A 9935-nucleotide genomic window follows, 5' to 3' on the forward strand; every position below is an offset into this window, starting at 1 on the left:
AACATTGCTAAATAATGTCCATCAACCCTTCCAAATCAAGCTTTTGTTTTTAATGATTACCCAAATTAATTTCATTGAACATTACTAGAGCATGGCAACTCGATCAATCAACCCTCTTACATGTCTTGTCTGTAGTTACCACAAACATTCCCCACCCATATGAACCGAAAGATGGACAAGGTAACAATATTTTGATAAGCTTTAGATAGAATCTAGAAAGTTTGATACTTACGAAAATCTACTCAAAAGCCTATAATATGATTGAACATATGAATGTGACCTTCACATCTTTTCACATTGTACTTCTTGACCCAATTGATCACTTAGCCCCAACAATTTGGTATTTGTCACACTTCATAAGGTAACAAAACAATAAAGAAAGAGGAGAGGCAAAAAGGAGGAGAAAGGGGGACCAGGTGGGTACAACATTACCCACCGAAAGATCAGAAAAATAGTGAAGATAAGATTTCGCCACAAGCTCATGATATATTCAATGCATATTCACTTGCATGAAAAATGGCATAGAACAATTCAGTTTGTGCATCAACATAATTTCCAGCATTATGTAGCCAAATCATAAAACATTCTGCATGCAGCAGAATCATTCTAGAAAGTTTTTAACCAGTACCAGCTTACAAAAGGCAAAGAAGGAAATTACCTAGCATATAAACACAACAAGAAGACTGCCAAGCAAACATTTTACCTAATAATAGCCGGGGCATTTACAGTTTCAACATTCTATATAAGAAGGAAGAGCAAAATCATTATTTCCAAACTCACAAATACGAAATTTCAATGTTAAAGAAAAAAAAAATCAGTACTTGTATCTTTGGAACCGTATGTATTTTTTTTCACTTACAATTAGCTACTGCAAAGCAGGGGTAATGATTTCATTCAAATTTCATGAAGTACAATCTGAAATATGGCGACCAAGTATCCATCAAGTACCATATTGATCAGATTGGGAAACAGTAAATAAACCCTGCAACTCAACCTCAAGCCAAAGCTAACACTGCATTATGTTGGTAATGATCAAATGCAGAATGAACAGTAAATTGCACGACTATGAAGTCATTATATATGTAGTTACAATTCACAAAGGGCATGAAAGACGCAGAGAGAGAGGCCATCAGCAGAGTACAATTATTTAATCATAGTAGCAAACTATTTGACGGCCAAAAGCAAAAGGGTGGTTTTTAGTAGATAACAAAATAAGGTTCACACTAGCTTTCTAAGTTTAAAACTAATATATATGTAGAATACAACAAATGTAAAGAAAGTTAACAACTTTATTTCAAGGGCCAACTAATGATAATAGTTGAAAGATTTCACATACATGAAAAATAACTTGATAAAAGACCTGCACACTTTTTACTAGCCTCACCGACCTGCAGTGATGCCAATAACAAAGTATTCTACTCAGCTCTAGATTGACCAGCACGAGAAGAAAGGATGATGCCAACAATGAGTCCATAGAGAGCCAGTGCCTCAGCAAAGATGAGAATGAGAATCATTCCAACAAAAAGCTTTGGCTGCTGTGCATTAGCTCTACAAAAGATTCAATAAAAGTCAGTCAGACACATATTCATGGTATGAGTATATGTATACTTGTGGAATGTTAGAATTAGCATATCCGTAATGCAGTAGTCCAAAATATGCTTGAGTAAAAGTAGCACACAAATATGCATTATGATTACCAAATCTGAAGCTTTGATTTTAAAATGAAACAAGTTGAATTAGGAACTGCCAATTGCCAAATAATATTTTAGTAGGATATCAAGCGTAAGTGCATGACCCTAAAAAGCAACTTCATTTTGGCTCCACATGTTCACTCATTCCAAGATTCAAAGGAGTGTATAGGCAAGCAGATAAGCAATGACTAGTAGACCATCATCGACCAAATTCTCTTTATCTAAATCACAAGATGACAAAAATTATAAGCAGTACACAGCAGGCAGCCAGAGTCTAATTTACCCCATGACGGAGCAAAAATATGATTCTTCGCCAGTGTCACCACTATTTCTAGTTCAATGTATCCAGAACAGCCAAAAATCATATAACTTAATCCTTACTAGACCATCGTAGCTAGTAACACATATCTAAATTTCAGGACAAGAAACAAGTCATGGAACCTAATAGCATTACAAGAAAGCATTATAAATAACTACGTCATTAAATTTAACAAAATCAACAACAACCAAACAAATTCCTAATTTGCAATAACAGTATTTAATTTCGATCCTATTAAAGATTGCATTACCAAGTGGCTATAAGGAAAGCAATTTTTATATTTCTAAACATAAGAATTTACTAAAATAAATAGACTTAAATTGAAAGTGACAAAAGAAAAAAGGAAATTACCTAACGCCAGCATCGCCAACAATACCGATAGCCATACCAGCAGAAAGTCCGGCAAGGCCACAAGCAAGACCAGAAGAAAGATGCGCATAACCATCGAAAAGGTAATAAGATTTGGCTTTAGGGTTAATACCAGTACTAATAATAACAGCAATAATCAAACCATAAATACCAAGCACTCCTGCCATAACTACTGGTACTATCGATTTCATTACTAATTCCGGTCTCATTACTCCCATTGACGCTACTCCTACACCGCTCTTCGCTGTTCCGTACGCAGCTCCCATGCCTAAATCACATTTTCAATAATCATATTAGGTTTCTTTCTCTTTTGAATTAATTAGATCAATTTTTCGTTAGGGCTAGCTTACAGGAGAAAACGAGAGCAGCAGCAGCACCGAGGAAACCAAAGAACGGTGCCGTTTCATCGCCGCTGAATCCACTTGACATTTCTGGAAATTAAGGAAATTTCGATCGGATCAGTGAATGTCTGTGCTGTGGCAAGGTTTGGAGATGATGTTTGTATCTGGCTGAGAGATGTACCGTCGATTGAGACAGAGAGACAGTCAGATCGGGGACACGAAGCTTCCTGGTGGGCCAGGGGGATTAAACCGACATCAATAAATGCGAACTGGGCCTGGGTTGCTAGACCAGTCTGAACGGATCATATTATTGGGCTACTAATATTCGGGTCAGTTTTAATAAACCAAGAAGGAAATTAATAATAATATAATTATGATTAACCAATTCTAAAGCAAGCAATTAATGTGATTTATCTTTGGAATTTCTTTGCTCTCACTCACCATTCTTTGCTCTCACTATTGCAATAATCTCTCGATTGTGTTTAACTAAGAAAAAGAGAGAAAATAGCAGCTGTTTTAACATTATAGTTATAAATATATACAATTGTAGATTGACTTTTAACCGTAACTGATGTGATTTTGTCTATTTATAAAAATAGACTTCAAATTACTTATGAATTAAATTCTTATGTAAAGAGAAAACATATTAGAAAATTTATTATTATTTGTGAATTAAATTCTTTTTTTACAATACCACTTGCATCGGTGAATTAAGAATGAATAGGCAAACATTGCACCGGTAAATTTTAGAAATATTAAAAGTTTAAAATTAACAAAAAATCTACTTGTGGATGAGCAAGTAAAATTATTTTTTATATCCTTTCTCATCATCAGAAAAACAAAACTACTCTTACAAATTTTCATAAGTCAAAAAGACTGTAAATCGATAAAATATTGAATGCGATTATGCGTTTGCACGTCTGCTAATATGACAGATAATTAAAAAGAAAAAAAGTGCCTCCTTGATAGAGATGGGCATCAGTACATGTCGAGGTTAAGACAGTATTAACATATCCACCTCTGTTCTGGTAGGTGTTCTTCGATTGGTCTCCAAGAGAGCAAGCCGCCTGACCCTGGTTTCAGGACTTTTCTTCTAGAAATATTGGGCGGTAACTAAAGATAATGTCCATAATTCTGTAAGAGACTTCTACCTGTCAGGAAAGAATGCCTAAACGCTTAAACAATGTGTTACACTATTACAACCCGAAGTCCACCATGTTATCATGCAGCATCTATTGCCTTCACGAAATTTCATAAGTTTAATAGATCATGTCAATATAATCCAAGAATAGAAAGTAATACTATAGTTATCTACCAGCATGATAGAGATTTTAATTAAGGATCAATGTCCAATTCACTCTGACAATGAAGCTTATGGATTTTACAGTCCACAGTAATATCATACAGAAAAAGGCCAAATGTCTGGAAACTTTACACTTTATTGCTGAAAATCAAGCTATTTTACATCTGATTCAAAAGTAAATTTCAGCTTCAGCCTTCATATTTCGGTCGGGGAAGAAAAGAGTTAGCATTTCGTCAAAATTTAACTTCAAGATCTGCTCAAGGTATGGAGCTTGTAACCATGAGTATGCACAAGTATCTAATAAACAAATGGAAGAATGGCACGCCGGTTACGCGGATAGTCCTCAAACTTTTGTAGGTACCACCTTTGTGTCTCTGCTGCTGCAAAGGCAAGATTAGCTACCTGCATAATCATTGCAAGTGGTTCAAATCCTCAGTAAAAAACAATACAAGAATATATCCAAATAGAATGGAATAAATAGCAGGAGTTTATTTAGTATAGTACCACAAATAGATTAAGTAGCCATATCGTGAGGTCGTTGCCTCCACTTGCAACCAACAAACCTAAATATATTATCTGTACAGAAGCATAGGGACAGTAGAGGTGATAAGAGTTGGTAAAGATCCAAGGGGCATAATATAATCATCCTATACTGCTTAGACTATCAGCACCAAAATCATTAACCATCGGAGAGAGAGAGAGAGAGAGAGAGAGAGAGAGAGAGAGAGAGAGTTACCATCTCAGCCAAGTAGTGTGGACTTGAAACCATTTCAAACCAATCACCGTGAGGAATTAGATATTCATCTACTTGTCTTCTTTGTTTTCGCAGAGAGCCCTGGAGCAAAGTAAGAAATCTCGTCCAGAAACTTGCTAGGAGACAAGCATAGATGCTAATATTACAAAGATGCTAGCACACAAGGTTCATATTGGATATCTGCAAGGTAATAAAAGGGAATAAAGGAAACACTTCATATGAAACACTCCATATCTTCATTCCTTTCAGTCAATTTCCCACCAAAAGCAAAATCCAGTTTCAAAATCTGATACTTGTAAACAAAAGCCAATCCTCCAGATCAGTTTTAATTATGTTAATGTGGAATCTCTGTTACTCCAACTCTGATCCATGCTTCACATCCTAACTAATAAAGACACTAGGACAACCCTTTTAATTGATAAATTGTCGCATATTATTTCTACCAGAAGACAAAGTGATAAACAAATTGTAAATCTCAATCAACTCGTAGATAGAGATTTTCTCAAGCTGGATGGAGGAGGAGAGATGCTGTAGGTGACGGCCATTCTAAAGATTTTCACATTTAAAAGATGTGATTCTATCCCAAACAAAGATAACGCATAGTATAATGAGGTAAAAGGTAACAAACAGTATTCAACTGGGTATGTTCACTCTATCCATGGAACTAAGGAACATCCATAACTCAATTCACTTGTAGCAGTTCTAGTGCTTTTCTTTGGAAATGCTTATCTGTCTGGAAGTGCACATATATTCCGTTGGTTACACTCAATCCTGATCATTTGTAGGAAAACACAAAATATTTTCTGCACACATTTTGAATGAAACTCCATAAACACCAAGCACTTAAGAAAGTTTAAAAAGCTATCAATACCATATCACTGCATAATAAACTAGCCATCTTTGTTAATGTTTGTGCTGAAGAAGTAGAGATATCAAGAGTAGGAAATACCAAGATTGCATGACATCGTTGCTGATGCACCCACCCGCAAGCAAATATAGCAGCACCAGCCCATTGACACCAACCAAGCTGTAAGATAGGCGTCATGTATCCCCACCAATCAAAGTCAATAGGTGAAATCTCTTCGTTTTTTACATTCATCTCAATTGCTCGATATTCTGCAACGTTAAGAGCCTCAAATATACAGAAGTGGCAAAGTGATAAAGGCGCTGCTGTATAGAAGCTGCAAAAGGAACAATTACACAGAATATTTAGATCAATGCACAACTTCATAGGCCAACAACGGGAAGAAAAAGGCTGTGCAACTTCAAGTAGAAAAGCACTAAACATTATAAAAATAAAAATAAAAAATCAAAACCATTTCTAACAATAAATGTCAACAAATTGGTGAATGATAGACAAAGAGACTTAAATCCTTAGAAACTCACAAACATCTAGTTAATCGACCATTCGTAATAACAAAATAAAATGACAATAAAAATAAAGAAAATCAAATCTTTAGAAACTCACAAAAGTCCTGTTAGATAACCAAAAACGTGCATTCGAGCAGAAGGACTGTACTTAAGGACATAAACTGTCTCATAAAGGCGCCTTAAAACATGCATCTCCATCAACAGAAGCATGAACACAGACAGCCAAACTCTGTAATTAAGCTCGGTATTGGAAAAACCAGACTTATAAAAGGGAAGCATTCGTGAACCTCCAGCCATGTGAGCAGAAGCAACCGAGTAAATTAATGAGCCAGAACCCAATAAAGTCATCTTATAAGCATAATGCCAAGTTACGATCAGCAAAAAGGTAGTCCACACCACACCCAACAAGTAAAAGTGAAGGAAGAATCTCTGTGGAACTGTGAACTTCTAAGCTAGCATGAAAAAAGAAAAATCAAGAAACCCATATAAAACAATAACATTAATTAAAAGAAAAAAAAGTACCCATCTCATTTGAATGCATAAATTGAAGGAAAAAGGAAAGATTCCCAGATAGAAATTTTGATCCTTTTTGCACTTACATGGAATGATGATGATGATGATGATAGTTGCATAATCTTGCCTCTCTTAGCAAATCCTAGAAGAAGTTGATGGAAAGAGTTCAAAGAAGAAGAAGGGAGTGAAGCAAGTAATATGGGTAAAGTTCCAGCAATCCACGCTAATCGAAGAAGCCAATCGAGATGAATCTCCATTATTGCTGCTATCGCTATGCTATGCACCTGAATTCTAATGATCTATCAGACACTCGATCACAAACATAGAATTAGAAGCTGTTAAATCATGAAACTGAGTTACCATCCACTGTGTGGACAGGGGCGTGATAAATGTGATATAACAAAACAAACATGTTTGTTGCTGTATAAATGGACTCTGCTAATTCTTTTAGTTTAATGTTTCTGATGATGTTATGCCTGTTTTGTTGTAGCCCACTGGTCAGCCCACGTGTCTGAAACGTGGCCCTTCTCTTGCAATTGTTATACATGATACATTCATGAATTTTAATTATTGGATACGTATTTATAAATCATAAAATTAGACTATAAAATGATTTTTTCTTGTATTTTTCTTTTAATATAACATTAAATTATTTGTTAATAATAATATTGGTATTCTTATGAGAAATACTACAAAAATATTATGCTATTCGTATAGCTCAACTTATTGAGTGCATTTCAAATAGTTTTTTGAGTTGATACTTAATGATTCGACTTGATTACACTCTTAGTCTAATGAAAAATTATATATAAATAATTATAAATATATTTAAAATAATATTATATAGTATAAATTGTTCCGTTCTTAAAATTTATTTAAGTTCGGACTAACAGTAAATAATTATAAATAAAATTTTATATATTTTTAAAATGGATTGTATTAATTTTAATTCCGTATAAACAGATGAAATTAAAATTAGGCCAATGAAAAAAAGCTTTAAAAGTAATTAAATTTTTTTTCAGAATTTGGTTGTATAGATGTAGTTAATAAGCATATAATTTTGAAAACTTTTCAAAATATCTTAAAATTAACATCAAATATTATTTTTATTATGTATTTTTTTTATTTTTTTTAAATTTACAGTGTGGTTGTTTTTAAATTATTTATTATTTTTTTCAATTGTTTTGCAGTTATTTTACTCAAAAATAACAAAAAAATAAAACCGTAATTATAAAAGATAAAATTAACAAATCATATTTCTAATACTATAAAAATAATAATAAAATATCATAAATTTAATAAATAAATAAAAATATGGATATTTTTTTTATAATTTTATATAAAACATTATATGATATATACTAAAATTGGCAGCCTTAGAAGCCCAATCTTAGGCCCTTCCTTTTCCAAAATATGGACTGGATGGAGCTCACTAATTAGCCTTAAAACCACAAGAAAATCATTTCAAATTAAAGAGGCTATCTAAATGTGGGCCGATCTACTAAAGATACCAATAGTATCATAAACAGTTGCTGAACTTGGCCAATCCATGCCTTTTCTTTGTTCTGTTAGATAAGACAATGTGTAGATAATCGTTATCATGATTTAGTTCATATGATTCTTTTATACATAGAAATTTGGCATGTCTTGCCACATAAGTATACATTATTGTTATGCTATTAGTACAAATTATCATTTGATTTATAATTAATACGACCTCGTCAATTCAATGATCCAATCTACATTAATTATACATATTATTATTATTATTAGATACATAATATATTGTTATATTTACATGTTAAAATACATAAAATTTATGAAATTTATTTAAAAATCTAAAGCTTATGTGATTTAAATAAAGTCAAAGTTAATTTAGAATTCTATATAATTAAATTTGTATAGAAATAATTATAGTTAAACCGATTTCGAATAAAATAGATAGAATTTTTAAATGAATTCTACATTAATTTTTTAATATATTCCGTAACTTTGAACTTACTCATTTCTATTTTCTATTTTTTTCATATTTTATTTTAAAATAAAATAAATTTCTTAATAAATTTCAACTAAATATAGCTTTAAATTTTTTTATGACTATACTGAAGTGAGCATGCGATGGATCCGAACTACAGATAAAAAGTAATTAATAACATAATTAGTTACCAGCATGATAACAAGATTAATTATGGCTCAAACATTCAATTTCACTATAACAACCAGGTTATGAATTAGATGAACGTGCGTATGCTTAAGAGTTAATGCACTGTGATTAAGTCTCCAATGGAAAGAAATTTACATGATTTTGTTACTTGCATCAAATGGGATGACTCTTGCAAAAGCTTATTAAAATATTTTTCAATTGATTAAGCTTATTAGTGTTAATGCTATAATGAAAATGATCATGATAATTAATTTCTATCACTTTCAACAAATAAATAAAAGTTTAAAATATATGGATTGTGGGTATATTTAGTCACACGTTCGTTTCTATTGGGTCCAAAAATTAATGTATGTGTAGGAGATCCATGGAAGCTATCACTTAATAATAATTACAATGGCTATGTGGACACCTTATAGGGAAGTAATTATTCTATTTTGCTTTCTGTAATTTTTCTTTTTTCTTTGTTTTGGTGAGCATCATTTTGGGATGAGATTATTCTGTATGTATAATGAAGGGGATCATTCAAAAATTGATGAAACGACATTTATAGCTGTTGGGGTTTAATTGGTAAGCTTTATTGTTATTTCTTATGAACTAACTATGATTTCATGATCTTTTTCTAGAAATATTTAGTTGATTATTATTATTATTATTTTTTTTTTTTTTGGGATTTTGATGTGCTTTCAGATGCTTTTAGAAAACAAGTTTTGATCAAATAAAGCTCTAGATTTTTTGGTGAAATGGTTTTTAAGGAAAATTTGAGTGCTTAGCAAGAAAATCTTTCCTGTTAAAAATGTTCATAAAAAGAGTTATTTGCTTCTAATTGAATAAATCAAGAGGCATTTAATGATATATGAAAATAAATTTTATTTATGAATTTATATATCAGTCTCCATTTTAATTAATACTGGTTTAAGAAAGGATGGATATATTTAATTTATTATTTCTTGACCTATAATATAAGAAATTAAGAATGAAATGACATGACTTGTCAAAGAATTATTTTATTAAAAAAAAGTTAAGCTGTTAAGTGAAACTTTAATGATAGTTTTATATTTTTAACACAATTTTACATATGATTAATGCCCATTAAGTATGAATAAACACATG

At 32.0% G+C, this 9935-nt stretch overlaps 2 protein-coding genes across 5 annotated transcripts; both read right to left on the reverse strand.

Annotated features, from left to right (window-relative positions):
• Positions 1–1167: 1167 nt before the first annotated feature.
• On the reverse strand, positions 1168–2963 carry LOC8286663 (V-type proton ATPase subunit c4). Its single transcript, XM_002531469.3, has 3 exons — positions 2730–2963; positions 2362–2647; positions 1168–1548 (listed from the first exon to the last, which is right to left on the reverse strand). The coding sequence occupies exons 1-3, from the start codon at positions 2806–2808 to the stop codon at positions 1416–1418; spliced, it is 498 nt and encodes a 165-aa protein (XP_002531515.1). The 5' UTR covers positions 2809–2963; the 3' UTR covers positions 1168–1415.
• Positions 2964–4009: 1046 nt separating this feature from the next.
• Positions 4010–7116, reverse strand: LOC8286664 (polyprenol reductase 2). Of its 4 annotated transcripts, none has more exons than XR_007216054.1 (7): positions 7022–7116; positions 6748–6945; positions 6246–6595; positions 5727–5958; positions 4760–4893; positions 4528–4599; positions 4010–4425 (listed from the first exon to the last, which is right to left on the reverse strand). XR_007216054.1 is itself a non-coding variant. In XM_048374750.1 (7 exons), exons 1-7 carry the CDS (start codon positions 7022–7024, stop codon positions 4321–4323), a joined length of 1059 nt encoding a protein of 352 aa, XP_048230707.1. In that variant the 5' UTR covers positions 7025–7107; the 3' UTR covers positions 4010–4320. The 4 variants fall into 4 exon arrangements, 3 of the variants coding, with proteins under 3 accessions (XP_048230707.1, XP_002531516.1, XP_048230708.1); XM_048374750.1 differs by having other exon boundaries at positions 4760–4858; positions 7022–7107; XM_002531470.4 differs by having other exon boundaries at positions 4760–4858; positions 6748–7085.
• Between the last annotated feature and the right edge of the window lie 2819 nt (positions 7117–9935).

Source organism: Ricinus communis, chromosome 5 (genome assembly GCF_019578655.1).
Source record: "Ricinus communis isolate WT05 ecotype wild-type chromosome 5, ASM1957865v1, whole genome shotgun sequence".
In the NCBI taxonomy this organism is placed as follows: Eukaryota; Viridiplantae; Streptophyta; class Magnoliopsida; order Malpighiales; family Euphorbiaceae; genus Ricinus; species Ricinus communis.

Bases quoted from the DNA above. Each gene is read 5' to 3' on its own strand.
- LOC8286663 (XM_002531469.3), bottom strand. From the start codon at position 2,808: ATGTCAAGTGGATTCAGCGGCGATGAAACGGCACCGTTCTTTGGTTTC. The intron at 2,648-2,729 runs GTAAGCTAGCCC...AATGTGATTTAG, and splicing joins TGCTGCTCTCGTTTTCTCCT to GCATGGGAGCTGCGTACGGA. The intron at 1,549-2,361 runs GTAATTTCCTTT...AATCTTTTGTAG, and splicing joins GTTGGCGATGCTGGCGTTAG to AGCTAATGCACAGCAGCCAA.
- LOC8286664 (XM_048374750.1), bottom strand. The intron at 6,596-6,747 runs GTAAGTGCAAAA...ATGCTAGCTTAG, and splicing joins CATCATCATCATCATTCCAT to AAGTTCACAGTTCCACAGAG. The intron at 5,959-6,245 runs GTGAGTTTCTAA...TTCCTTTTGCAG, and splicing joins GGTTATCTAACAGGACTTTT to CTTCTATACAGCAGCGCCTT.